Source organism: Eublepharis macularius, chromosome 7 (assembly GCF_028583425.1).
Source record: "Eublepharis macularius isolate TG4126 chromosome 7, MPM_Emac_v1.0, whole genome shotgun sequence".
NCBI lineage: Eukaryota > Metazoa > Chordata > Lepidosauria > Squamata > Eublepharidae > Eublepharis > Eublepharis macularius.
Window position 1 is genome coordinate 92456015 of NC_072796.1, and position 15027 is coordinate 92471041.

Sequence of the window (15027 nt, forward strand, 5' to 3'; positions counted from 1 at the left end):
AACCTCCAAAGGAGAGCCCACCACCTCCCAAGGAAGCCTGTTCCACTGAGAGACCACTTTGTCAGGAAATTCTTCCCAATGTTTAGCCGAAAACTCTTTTAATTTCAAGCCATTGGTTCTGTTCCGACCTTCTGGGGCAGCGGAGAACAATTCTGCACCATGCTCTATATGATAGCCCTTCAAGTACTTGAAGATGGTTATCATATCACCTCTCAGTCGTCTCCTCTTCAGGCTAAACATTCCAAGCTCCTTCAACCTTTTCTCATGGGACTTGGTCTCCAGACCCCTTACCAGCTTGTCTACATCCTTCTTAAATTGTCGTGTCCAAAACACAATACTTTAGGTGAGGTCTAACCAGAGCAGAGTAGAGCAGTACCATCACCTCTCGTGATCTGGACACTATGCTCCTGTTTATACAGCCCAAAAACGTATTTGCCTTTTTAGCTAACATATCACACTGCTGACTCATGTTCAGTGTATGGTCTACTAAGACCCCTAGATCCTTTTCACACATGCTACTGCCAAGACAAGTCTCCCCCATCCTATAATTAGGCATTTGATTTTTCCTTCCTAAATGCAGAATTTTGCATCTATCTCTGTTGAAATTCATTTTATTTGTTTTAGCCCAGTTTTCCAGCCTGTGAAGATCATCCTATATCCTTACTCTGTCTTTGACCATATTTCTTAACAGCTCCCAATTTAGTATCACCTGCAAATTTAATAAGCATTCCCTCTATTCCTTCATCCAAATCATTTATAGAAATGTTAAACAGAACAGGTCCCAGGACTGATCCCCGAGGAACTCCACTTGTCACTCTTCTCCAAGAGGATGAAGAACCATTAACTAGCACTCTTGGGGTTCAATCTGTCAACCAGTTACAGATCCACCTAATAGTAATAGGATCCAAACCACATTTAACCAACTTTTTGACAAGGGTATTATGTGGAACATTATCAAAAGCCTTACTGAAATCAAAATAAACTATGTCTACAGCATTCCCCTGATCCAGCAAGGTAGTAACTTTCTCAAAAAAAGAGATAAGGTTAGTCTGACATGACTTGTTCTTGAGAAACCCATGCTGGCTTTTAGGAATCACAGCCATCCTTTCTAAGTGCTCATGGATTGACTGATTGATGATTTGTTCTAAGACTTTTCAGGTATAGATATCAAGCTGATGGGTTGGTAGTTACCTGGATCCTCCTTTCCCCCCTTCTTGAAGATGAGGACAACATTTGCACACCCTCCAGTCTTCTGGCACCTCACCTGATCTCCAAGAATTCTCAAAAATAATGGACAGAGGCTCAGAAATTACATCTGTACATTATTTTAGTATCCTTGGGTGCAATTCACCTGGCCCTGAGGACTTGGTTCCATTTAAAGAGACTAGGTGTTTACCTATTACCTCTATGTGGATCCTAGGCCGTAAATCCCTTCCCCCATCATGAGTTCTGTTATTGCCATGTTGAGCACCATTTCCCTTGCAGGAAAAGTCTGAGGAAAAGTAGGAATTGATAAGTTCTGCCCTCTCTTCATTATCTGTTACAATTTCACTTCCCTGTCCCTGCAATGGGCCTACCATGTCCTTGCTCTTTTTCTTATTTTGAACATAAAAATTCTTTTTTTGTTGTTTTTAGCATCTCTTCCTTAAAAAGCTCATACTGAAAAGCTTTACCTTTTCTAACACTCTCCCTACAAGCATTGGTTATTTGTTTATATTCATCCTTGGTTATAAGGCCCTCCTTTCATTTCCTAAACGAGTCTTTTTTATTTCTCAGTTCATTAGAATGCTGTTTATGAAACCACTGTGGCCTCTTTAAGCTCCTCCCATTTTTCCTTCTCATAGGAATCATTTGTGATTGTGCTTTCAATATTTCGCTTTTAAGAAACTCCCACCCCTCTCCTGAAGTATTTCTGACCATGTGATTCGACCCAGCATAGCTTTCAATTTGTTAAAATTTGCTTTCCTGAAGTTCAACTTATATGTCTGACTATGTACATCTTTTCCCTTCCCCAAGACTGTAAATTCCAAAATTACATGGTCTCTGCTACCCAGGGGTCCCACTACTTTCACCTCATCAATCAGTTCTTCCCTGTTGGTGAGTATCAAGTCCAAGATAGCAGAACCCTATGTTTTCCTCTCTAGTTTCTGAAAAATGAAGCTGTCAGCAAGACAAGTCAGGAATTTATCTGACCTTTCATTTTTAGCAGAGTTAGGCTTCCAACAGATATCCGGGTAATTGAAATCTCCCATGACCATTGTGTCCTGTCTCCTTGTGAACGTTGTAATTTGTTCTAGGAGTTTCTCATCCAATTTCCTCTGCTTGGCTTGGTGGTCTATAGCAGACCCCCACCATAGTATCACTATTATTCTTTTTATTTTTACCCAGAGACTCTCAACTGAATGTCCATGCTCAGTATTTCCTCACAAGTATATACATCCTTTACATATAATGCTTCTCCTTCCCCCTTCCTTGTCTATCTCTTTTGAACAAGTTGTATCCCTCAATCCTAGTATTTCAATTCTGAGTGTCATTCCACTAAGTTTCAGTAATGCCTAATATGTCATAGTCCCCTTCCTATATTAGGACTTCACGTTCCTCCTGTTTGTTTCTCATACTCTGTGCATTAATGTAGAGACATCAGAAGCCATGAGTTATATGCCCTGAGGTTTTTGTTTCTGCGCTTACCTGCGAGTTAATGTTTCCTAGCATATGTTCCACTCCCTGCAGGTCTTCAGCATTCCCTTCTCCAGTTATAGGCTTTGAATTTTTGTCTCTCCTACATAGGATTTAGTTTAAAGCTCTCCTTATCAGGTTTGCAAGGCTCTGGTCAAACACATTTTTCCTGCCCTCATGAGGTGCAAAACTGAAGTATTCAAAAAGGCTTTTTACTCAGATAGGAGGGCTGTATTGTAGGGAGGGGATCTCAGATGCTTCATTAATGATTTAGGGACCCATAGACTTCACCACTATGTTGCCTTACATACTATCTTTTGCTTTAAATATGTACTTCTATGAGCTACTTGAGCTTCATGTTGTCTAATGCCAGTCCTAGAATTGCTTATGTTCTGTTTCAGCATTTCTTTAACTCTCTATTGGATTCTTGCTAATGCTATGTATTTGTAAACTTGTATTTATTTACCCTATCACATTGTTTATGGAAACATCCTTGATATTGACTGCACTAATCTACAATGGGTAATTCGCCTTGTATCTCAGTGAGAAAGGCAGACTATAAATAAATAAATAAATGAATGAATGAATGAATGAATGAATGAATGAATGAATGAATGAATGAATGAATGAATGAATGAATGAATGAATGAATGAATGAATGGTGGGCTTGGTGGAGATGGAAAAATGCTGACCTCACCATCATGGACACTTGCTTGTCCATGGATAATGTGGAATCCAGGTACATTCCCAAACTCTTGATAGAATCCACTACTGTAAGAATAATAATTTCGGTGTATTTCCTTGTGAAACAAAAAATGCTTTTTGCTTACAGAGTACCATGATGTGATAACAGGCTAATAGTATGGAACTACTTTTTTAACTTGTCCTAAGAATTACAAATAATCCATGAGAAACACTTTGAGCGTAAAATTTTATATAAATCATAAGGATTGTTTGAATGACATGCTAGCCTAGAACGTTTGAAGTTGTAATAGTGCTGATTGTCTTTACAATGGGCTGAAAGGGGGAACACTGGCCTATATCCCATCACTTTGCTCATCAAAATCTGAAGCCTTCCTTTTACTTAAGTGGCTCTTCTGGTAACAGCCACTTATGGAAGAAAGCTCCTTTGGCTGGAAGAAAGCTTCAAAATGTGCTAGACATAATGATAGGATTCAGACTAGCACCAATGAGGAGAGTCAATGTGGTGTACTGGTTAAGAGTGTTCAGCTCGGTTCTGGATGTTCAGTGAATGACATAGGATAGTCATACTCTCTCAGCATAACCTACATCATAGAGTTGTCACTATAGGTATAAAATTGAGAAGGGGAGAATGTTGTCCCATTGGGGAGAAAAGTGGAATATAAAGATCTAAATAAAATAACATAATTAATTCATTACTTTTGAAAACCTGCTATTTTCCCTTGTGTTAGTCTTCCTGCCAAAGCCAAAATAACACCACTTCAATGTCACTGAAAATCCAGGATTCATTGGTTTCTTTCTCATTTTGCAAAACGGTATGCAAGTATATGACATGTTTACCACATTCTGCTTTCTCAAGCATCAAAACTTACTGTGAGCACAGCAGCAATCCTCTTGGCCACCACTGGAGAGATCTGAAATGCATGAGCAAATCTCCATTCTTGAAGGTCAAAGATAATTTTGACTCCATTCCGCTGTGTCTCTATCTCTCTTACAATAAGTTCAGATGTGATAAGACTTACACGAAACACATCAAATGCTGTAAACATTTTTGGGTCCCATTGTGCTAAACAACAAAAAGAAAAGGCATGTGTAAAATAAATACACATTCTCACTATGGGCAATAAGAATAAACTGTGGGGTGGAGAGGGGGATCTAGTTCCTTACTTAGCTTAATTGGTATGGGAACTGGCTACAAGGATAAAGTGTACAATAAAGCAGTAGTGCAGAAGATAAATGGTTTTGTTTCAAGCATTCACATATACCTCAAAATTATGTTCATATTAAATAAATTCCTTTACTTTTTACAAACTTATTTTAAATGGTCAGAATGAACATTTCATGGCAGCCAACCATAAGTATTTTATAATCAATCATATCCCAAAGCTCTACATTTATCTCTGGCCCATGCCATACACTTATCTACTTACATTAATATGAGTTGACATATAAAAAGAGCCTTTTTATATATAAACAATCAGTTTATAATGCAGATGTTTAGTGTTGCTTGGTTGTTGCAAATAGCCTAGCTGAATTTATCTTAATGAAGCACCTCTGTTTCAAGCAGTAACTACTTCCTAGTCTTGTTGCTAGGACAATAGTGTTTTTCTCAACAGTATTACACGTAAAACCACTGACAGCCACTGCCACCTCACCTGTGAATTTAAATGCAGAGACATTTACAAAGAAAAAAGTATGTTCAGTTTCTATTGTGGTCTACCTGATACATTTACCAGCCTAAAGAAATTTGCTGCAAGCAGGTTTACAGTCTTTGGCACCACATACATCTGTGAACAAACTTTTTCCAAGATGAAAATTGTGAAATCCAAGTGTAGGTCAAGACTTACACAACATTTACACAACATTTTAAGGGTGTCTGTCACAAACCTTGACTTGAACATTAATGCCCTGGTAAACAGAAAACAGCCACAAAAATCACACTGACTAGGGAAGCATGTATAGCTAGATAAAATGATTTGACAGTAAAATATTGTTCCAAAATGAATTGCATTCAATTTAAAATTTCTTCATTGATCTCTGAATATTTACTGTTGATCTAAATGGGTAAGTTAATAATTTTGTTACATTTTGATTTAAGCCAAAAGCTTGGGGATCCCTGATCTAAATGAACAGTCATAACTAGAGATGGACACGAACCAAAATATGAACCAAAGTTCATGACGAACTGGGCCAGTTCATGGTTCGTGAACTGGTGGTTCGTCAAAGCCCATTTCTGATGAACCACCATGAACTTTAGGCTGGTTCGTTTGGTTCATTTTTTGGTTTGTCACTGCAGACAGCCTGGCGCCAATCAATCAGTTTCCTAGGCAACACAGGATGGACTTCCTGCAGACCTTCTGCTGACCCAGAAGTGGCCTTCTGCTGACCTGGAAGTGATGTTTGCTAAACTGGACGTGCCGTTTTCATGAACCAAACAAACTGGTTCATGAACCAGGGCAGGTTCATGAAAGTTCGTGGTTCATGAAATGTGACGAACTACAAACTGCACGGTTTGGTTGTTTTTTCCGGTTTGTGCCCATCTCTAGTCATAACATACATTGCATGGGGCAACTGACCATCTGAAAAATGTTGACTAGAACATATTGATTCTATAATAGGAGTGGGACTGAATTTTGTCACTAGCTTAAAAGGAATACAATGAGAGCAAGCTATAAGAAAAGCTACTTACAAATTCGGTAAATGATAACTTTACTTCCTGTTGGGTCCCTCTCTCTTAGAACTGCATGGTAACCAGCATTCAGAAGCCCGAGAACAGAAGAGGGCCGTAGATCTGCACTTAATTCTGGGCATTCAGCTCTCCAGTTGTTATAGTTTTTCAACAACTAGAAAAAGAAATAACCAAGAGGAAGAAATATCACAGTCAGTTTAGAAAAAAAAAACTTGTATTACAGTTCTTTATGTCTCTGACATATATACAAAGACAAAATAGCAAGACTTATAACCATAGATAACTTTTTCCTATTGAATATTTACATAGTTACATTGAAAATAATTCAGGATATGGATTAACACTGGACACCATGTTTCTGTGATTTTTTCTTCTTGTTTATATTTGATCTTAAATAGCAATTTCACAATTGCTAACAATTCTGATACTATGAAATGCTGTAACTTAAGAGAGAGAATCCTACTGACTCCCTCTCATTACTTAAAAGATCTATCTTTTATATTTTATTCAAACCCGCAGACGTATACATTCTCACTGCTATGTTTTCAACATGTCAAAATTAGAATCAATGAATTAGAATTAACAGATTAAAAGTGTTGCTGGGCCTTGAGTTTCATTCTCTGATCACTTTGCCTTAGTCACTTGTGGCTATTTGAAAAGGACAGAACTGTTCAATTGCAAACAATTTGTGTTAGACAGTATATGCTGGAAACATTATCCACTCTCTCAAGTACTCTGTAAAAATACCTTGACCTTCTTCCTATTGAACACCATATATATAAAAACTGCAGTTCAGTCCAGAGGTACTATATTGTCACTAAAGACGGCTGCTCAAGTTAAGATTGCAAAATCAATATGGGTATTATTATAATACTTCTTAGTTGCAGTCTTTGGATTACTAGACTCCCTGGGGCAAAGTAGGGGAATGTCTTGGTGTAGCAGCAGTTCCTTAGTATCTGCAAACAGAAAATCAGCTGATGAACACAACAGATTGGTAGAAGTCCAAATATTATTATTGTCACATGTCATTTTCAGTAGCAAAGATTATATAGCAATGTAACAAAACAGCTTGCTCAATCTCTTGGTTTTAGAAATATGCACGTTATCCGAGAGGCAGGGGCAACATCTATTGCTGTATGAAAGGTATAATAACAACAATCAACCAGATATCACTTTTGTCTAGGTCTCCCACAGGTGTAACACAAAGAAACAATGAGCAAGAATTAGGATTCTGTCACTGTAATTCAAATGCCCTTCTATATTATGGACAATATTAAACTTCTTGCTGATGGAGGAAAAGACTCCCTATTTTGCAAAAAGCAGCATGCTACATGGATATCCTGTCACTGCTGAAAGGTCATTAATGGAATTACCAGACACATAACAATAATCAGGTCTCCATCCAGTCCATGGAAATAATTTATACTGGCAGAAAATGACCTTTGGATTGAACTTTATTGCTTAGATTCATGTGGAAGAATGAATAAAATAAATATATATTAGCAATGCTAGCTTTAGCCCTTTATTTAAATCAATAAATGGCTATTCTACTAAAACTTTTCAAGGGAAGTGTTGTGTACGTATTCCCGACAACTCCCAAACTCCACCTTTACTCAGGACTTTGGTCCTTCCAGCTGGCACACAAACTAATGAAACAAAATACTTCAGAAATGAAGTAGCTGAGCTCGTATCTAAGCAATATTATGCAACTGAACCGCTTATATCATACTGGAAGATGTTACCACACAGAAGTTGAGAATCTTTACCATGAGTAATTAACTTTCATGGTTTTCCAAAAAATAGCAAGGAAGGCAATCAACTCATTCCAAATTACTCAAGACTAGTGAGTGCATGCCCGTTTCAGAGTGCCAGAACTGCTTAACACCTGAAGCTAGTGCAGATGGGAATTCAGTCTCTGAGGGAGCTTTCCAAGAAGAGGAAGTGAGTTGAGGAAAGGGAAAGTGGACAGCCTACTGCTTCTGAAATATCAATAAAATATCCCCTGCATCTGTTGCTCTTGTCATCCTCATAGCCTTTTAGGAAGATGTCAGAAAACCACTTCATCTGTTATGGAGAATGGGGAAGGAGGAAAGAAGAGAAGAGATAGTGTATGTGAAGAGGAAGTGGTGCATTTGGAATGAAGGAAAACAGAAAGAGGGAGAGAGGCTGTGGGAGAAAGTCAAACATACCTGCATGCTTCCAGCTATCATGCGAAACATACAAAGCAATCTAAAGACTACAGTCAAGCACTGCATTACATGTGTTCCAGTCAAGCACATGCAACCACATGTGTTCCAGTCCCTCAGACGGGGACACTCACCTAGAAGATTTACAAAAAGCATTTTTGAATCACAATAGTTGCCCAGTAAAGTAAACAAAGCCAGACTGCTACTCAGAGTCAACCTGCTATAAGATAGACCCAAAGAAAGTAACAACAGGATAGCACTGATTGTCACCTACAACTCATTTTACCACTTTAATGCAGCATCTATGACCTACGGCATCTCCTGGATAAGGCTACTTCTCTTTCACAGGTCTTCAGTGGCAGGCCTTGCTTTGCTTACAAGCAGTCCCGCAACTTAAAACGGCTTCTCACCAACATCCATGGACCATCCGACAGAGACACAAGCCCAGAAACCACACCCTGCAACAGACCTAGATGCCATCTTTGTCCCCTCATACACTCGTGCAATATTTTTATTTATTAATTTATAGTCCACCTTTCTCACAGACTCCAAGCAGATTACACAGTGTGAGATTATTACAGTCAGTATCAGGAACATTTTCATAAACAATGCCATACAGTAAATAGATACAAGTTCACAGAGACATAGCATTACTTGGAATCCAATACAACATAGTGGTGAGGTGTATTGTTCCTAACTCATTAGCAGATCATCTGAGATCCCCTCCCGACAATACACCCCTCCTATCTGAATTAAAAGCCTTCTTGAATAATAAGATGATGGTGGAGGGAAAGGTGTTTATTACTCTATCATCCCAAATCAAATTAACAAAGAAAAAAACACAATTGGTTCCTCGTATACTATTACTGGACCTAATAAGATTTGCAACATTATCCTGGGCTCATCCATTTGCATATCATCCAATTTAATACTGACAGCCATCTTGGGTAACCTGTTTTAACTTGATAATGTGACTGTTTTTATGTACTGTATTTTAAATTATTTTATTGTTACTATAGTGTTTTAACCAACCCCGAGCCTACTTACAGGGAGGGCAGGTAAAAATCAAAACATTAAATTAAATTAATTAATATAAGCCATCATGTGCCAACAATGTCCTTCTACTATCTACACTGGACAACCACGTCAGTCTCTGCATGAAAGAATTAACGCACACAAAGAAGACATAAGAAATCACAACATCCAGAAACCAGTGGGGAAATATTTTTATCTCCCTAGACATAGTATCCAGTTTCTTGGGGGTAAACTGTAGATGACTGGGGAAGGCAATGGCAAACCACCCTGTAACAAAAAGTCTGCCAAGAAAACGTCATGCTGCAACGTCCCCCTATGGGTCAGTAATGACTCGGTGCTTGCACAGGGGACTACCTTTACCTTGACAGACTATTACAGACCTGAAAGTCACTTTTCTACACCCACCCATACACAAATTCAAAGGGAATATATAGAATATTTAACATGAAAGTGCTGAATTAGAACTCATCAAGAAATTAAACACTACATGTCATCCTGGGTTACACTGAGACTTGGATTTATTTACTCACTACAATCTCTAACAGCCCTACAGGTCCAATTTTTCAGAAATTTTGTACGATGTTCTAAATGTTTTATTGAAATACAGCCTTGTAACAATATGAATACAGAATACAGCCTTGTACCGCTTATACTTTAGACTACTTCTCCCTGAGCAGTTATTTACCCTGTTTATCCCACTTTATTATTTTGCTTCTATGTTCTAACTTCTATTATAGGTGTGATTACAGGTGGTTGTGAGCTGCTTCTGCTGGCTGGTGTGTGTGCAGGAATGAAAATAACAAAAGCACACATTTGCTTTATATTTATAAAAGAAATGAGAGTTCTTTATTGCAGGAACTCCATACTCTGACAGAAAAGGAGGAGAGACAGATCCTTACTACCTATCTAGTCTAAGGATGAACATGGATGCTAGGACAGGGCCTGCATCCATGCTGCCAAGATGGAAGGAGAAGGAGAGAGGTGCTGTCTGGAACAAAACCAGGAAGAGAAGAGATGAGAGGGAGGAAGTCAGGAGGAGGAAATCCTGAAAATAGCAATCTGCATATCAAAGGACAGTCAGAGAAGTAAACGGTATACAGCAAACAGAGTGCCCTGACCTCTTTATCTTTCTCTTTGGTTTGTCCCCCTCTGAAACCTGAGGAAAGGGACAGTGTTAAATCCTCCTCTTCCAACAAGCAACCCCATTGAAGAAGATAAAAACAGTGTTTCATACCTGTAACTGTTGTTCATCTAGGTCTTCCGTGCAGTAACACATGGGACTGCGCACGCGCAGGCCTGCCGATCCCAGAGATTTTTACAGCTCTGAGCCACTAGGGGGCGCCCTCGCCTCTCATCGCGCATGCGCGGCCGCTTTTCCCGCCGAAAACGGCTCCTAAGAGGCGGGGCGCCCCGACGTACCCTCGGATCCTCTTTTGCCGCCGACTGCAAGGTAAGCACCAAGAGAATTAGCGGGGAAGGAGGGAGGGTATGTGTTACTGCACGGAAGACCTAGATGAACAACAGTTACAGGTATGAAACACTGTTTTTCATCGGCAGTCTTCCTGTGCAGTCCCACATGGGAGATTCCAAAGCTTAAATACCTGGGTGGTAGGTGGAAGCACATCAGGACAGGAAGACTGATTGCAGCACAGCTGTTCCGACTGCCACCTCTTTCCTGTCCAAGACATCCAAGGCGTAATGCTTCACAAAGGTATCTGCAGACGCCCATGTCGCCGCTTTACAGATGTCTTGCATCGGGACACCTCTAAAAAGGGCCGCTGAAGACGCTTGAGACCTAGTAGAGTGAGCATGTACCTCCAACGGACAAGGTAGGTTAGCACATTCATAACTCAACAAAATAGCCTGTACCACCCAACGGGCCAAAGTCTGAGAATTAGCTCTCTTACCCTTCTTAGGGCCCGCAAAACAAACAAAAAGATGAGAGTCTTTCCGGAAGGACTTTACCCTGTCCAAATAAAAAAGGAGAGCCCTTCGCACATCCAAGGTATGAAGGGAACGCTCCACTTCAGAGGAAAAACCCTTAAAAAATACACGTAAAACAATTTCCTGTGCCAAATAAAATTTTGATACCACTTTAGGTAAAAACTCGACTTTAGTCCGAAGAACTACTTTATCCGGATGGACATTTAGATAAGGAGGGTCACAACAGAGAGCTGCCAGCTCCCCCACCCTCCTGGCAGAGGTGATAGCCACCAAAAAAGCTACTTTAAAAGAAAGAAGACTCATAGGGCACGTAGCCAAAGGCTCAAACGGTTTAGAAATGAGCCTTGTCAATACCAAAGGTAGGGACCACTGCGGAACTAAAACCCGAACTGGGGGAAACAAATTATTGAGCCCTTTTAAAAACAATTTAGATGTGTAATGGGAAAAAACAGTTTTCTTATCGATGGGAGGGTGAAAAGCCGAAATAGCGGCCAAATACACCTTAACAGAAGAATTAGCTAGGCCAGACTGCTTAAGTCCCCACAGAAATTCCAGAATCTCAGAGAGGGAGGAGGAAACAGGGTCAACCCCTCTGTCCTTGCACCAATCAGAAAATTTATTCCACTTCAGGGAATAAGACTGACGAGTCGAAGAACGACGGGCATTTTGGAGGACATGCATCACATCCGTGGAGAATCCGTGTCCTGAAGAATCAGCCACGCCGTCAGTCTGAGTGAATGCACTCTGTGATGTAGGACCCCTCGAAACGACAATAGGTCCGGGCGATCCGGGAATTGATACATCCCCTTGTGAAGTCTCAGAATGGCATGGAACCATGGTTGTCTCGGCCAATACGGGGTAATCAGAATGGCTGATGTCCCGTCCACCTGCATCTTGGAAACTACCCTGGTTAACAACGGGAACGGGGGAAACAGGTAGAAAAAAGGGCCTGACCAAGTTAACTGAAATGCGCCCCCAAGAGACTCGAGGCCGACGCCTCCTCTAGAACAGTACTGGGGAGTCTTGCAGTTCTCTTCTGAAGCGAAGAGGTCTAGTTCTGGGGTACCCCATTCTGCAAAGACAGGACGTAAATATTTGTTGTGAAGAGACCACTCATGAGAGTCCCCTTCCAGTCTACTAAGGCGGTCAGCCGTAACATTGTCCACACCTGGAATATGAACAGCAATCAGCCAAACCGAATGGGCAATAGCCCAATCCCAAATCCTTAGAGCCTCCGTACACAGCACGTTAGACAGCGTGCCTCCCTGCTTATTCAAATAAAACATAGTTGTAGTATTATCTGTCAAAATTTGTACTGTCTTATTGCAAACTAAGTCAGAAAATGCCAATAAAGCATAATAAACTGCCCGTAACTCCAGAAGGTTGATATGTTGTGCACTTTCAAACTCATCCCACAAACCGTGAGCAAATAGTCCCTGACAGTGAGCGCCCCACCCCAAAATAGAGGCATCAGTAGTGACAATGATATCCGGTTGCACATACCCAAAGGCCACACACCCCAAAAGGTTAGGGTCTTGTAACCACCACTCAAGAGAGGAAAGGACCTTACGGGGGACACTCAACTTTCTCCTTTGGGAGTCTCTCTCAGGGCGAAAAGCCCGCGAGAACCAGAGTTGAAGCGGCCTCATGCGAAGCCTGGCCAGAGAAACCACAGCAGTACAAGAGGCCATATAACCTAACAAAACTTGAATAAGCCTGGCAGGTTGAAACCTACACCTCTTGAGCTTTCTGACGAGGGCCTTAATTTTAAAAGCTCTTTCCTGGGGCAAAAAACCAAAATTTCGATCACCATCAATAATAGCCCCAATAAATTGGATGACCCTGGACGGGGTGAGTTTAGATTTCTTCCGATTCACAAAGAGGCCCAGCCGCAGGCAGGTGGCCAAAGTGATCGAAATTTGAGACAAAACATCGTCCTCAGAATGGCCAACTAAGAGCCAATCATCAAGGTACGGGAAAATGCAGCAACCTTGCGTCCTAAGGAAGGCAATAACAACTGCCACGCACTTCGTAAACACCCTAGGGGCCGTGGACAACCCGAAGGGGAGAACCCTGTACTGAAACACCCTAGAGCCATAGGTAAACCGGAGGAATTTCCTATGGTCTGGAAAAATAGAAATGTGGAAATAGGCATCTTTGAGATCCAAGACACCAAACCATGAATTAGGGGGTAGAAGGGACAACACTGATTGTAATGTGGTCATTTTAAATTTCTGAACCCTAATACACTTATTTAGTTTCCGGAGATCCAGGATGGGGCGAAGGCCACCATCCTTCTTTTCAACCACAAAGAGATTAGAGTAGAAACCCAGGGGATGAGAAGAGGGAGACACTTCTTCAATAGCCCCTTTCAACAATAAGGCAGATAGCTCCGAAACCACACCGGGCTGAGGGGACGGAGACGAAAAAATAGGGCACGAGAGACTGGGCCACTGAATAAACTCAATTTTATATCCAACTTTAACTATATCCAGAACCCAAGTATCCGATGTGATCGTACACCACTCAGCCAAAAAGACGGCCAGCCTGTCCCCAAAGTGAGGATCAGGGCCCTGTGATTATCAAAATTGTTTCTGAGTCTGTCCAGAATCTTTAGGCTGATGTTGATTACTGCCATGCCTGTTCTTGACACCTTGCCTCCTCCTCTGGAAGGAGGGTTGCGGGGTCTGATACGGACGTTGCTGTTGGGCACCATAAGCATAATACGGACGATACTGTTGCTGCCTATACCTAGGATAAGGCTTGTATTGCGGACGACCGGACTGTTGTTGTTGAGTCACTCCATAGGAACGGGCAGTCATCCTGTCTTTACGCTTTTTAGACAAGTATTCATCTGTCTTGTCAGAAAACAAATGTTGTCCTTCAAATGGGAGATCTTCCACTTTGGAACGTGTTTCAAGAGGTAGCGCCGTGTTCCTAAGCCATGCAAACCTTCTCAGAACTAGGGCAGACAGGAGGGCCCTGGCCAAGGTATCCGCCATGTTTCTGCTGACAGTAATCTGATGTCTGGACAACCAGACCGCTTCCTCCTGTATTACCCTGAGAAAGATTCTTTGGTCCTCGGGCAATTGAGGGACGAAGGTGGCTACTTTTGTCCACAGAAGCAGCTGATAAGCGGACATCATGGCCGCAAAATTAGCGATCTTAATACCAAAGGCCGAGGAAGCATAGACCTTCCTAGCAAGAGAATCAATTTTTCTACTGTCCTTGTCGGAAGGCACAGACAGAGACCCTTGTTTAGGTTTTGCTTGCATATCTTCCGTAACAAGGGAAGAAGGAGGTGGGTGAAGGGACAGGAACTGACAATGTTCATCCTTCACTCGATACAAATTCTCAACCTTCTTATTGGTTGCCGGAATAGATGCAGGTTTTAAATTGAGACCGTCCAGGAGCTCAACGAAGCCCTCAATCATAGGGAAGGCAAGGGTCGGAGTAGACCCGGAGTACATATGTTTTAGGATTTTATCCTTGGAGCGTGGTTCCGAGGAGACCACATCTATTTCAAGGGCTTTAGCCATCCTTTGAAGCAATTCACTATAGGCACGAAAATCCTCCGTGGGCGATGCTTCTTCAGAAGGACCAATCGCCCTGTCAGGAGAATCGGAAGGAGGAGAATCATAGGATCTACTAGCAGCGAGGTGCTCATACTCAGCGTCCGAAGGAATCGGGGAGTGACTGAACCCCTCCATGGATACTTCACAGAACGAAGGAGAGCGGGAGCGACGCCTCCGATCACGATCGGAACCATAAGAGGTTTCCCGATAACGACGTCTG

The 15027-nt window shown here is 41.4% G+C and overlaps 1 protein-coding gene across 2 annotated transcripts in view; it reads right to left on the reverse strand.

The window, feature by feature from the left end:
- Positions 1 to 15027, reverse strand: part of TTPA (alpha tocopherol transfer protein) — a 35207-nt gene that overhangs the window by 8705 nt on the left and 11475 nt on the right. For both annotated transcript variants that reach the window (XM_054984669.1, XM_054984670.1), the window contains exons 2-3: positions 6068 to 6221; positions 4251 to 4444 (exon numbers count right to left, since the gene is read on the reverse strand). In XM_054984669.1, the coding sequence (XP_054840644.1) occupies positions 4251 to 4444; positions 6068 to 6221 (348 nt within the window). The remainder of the gene's footprint in view (positions 1 to 4250; positions 4445 to 6067; positions 6222 to 15027) is intronic.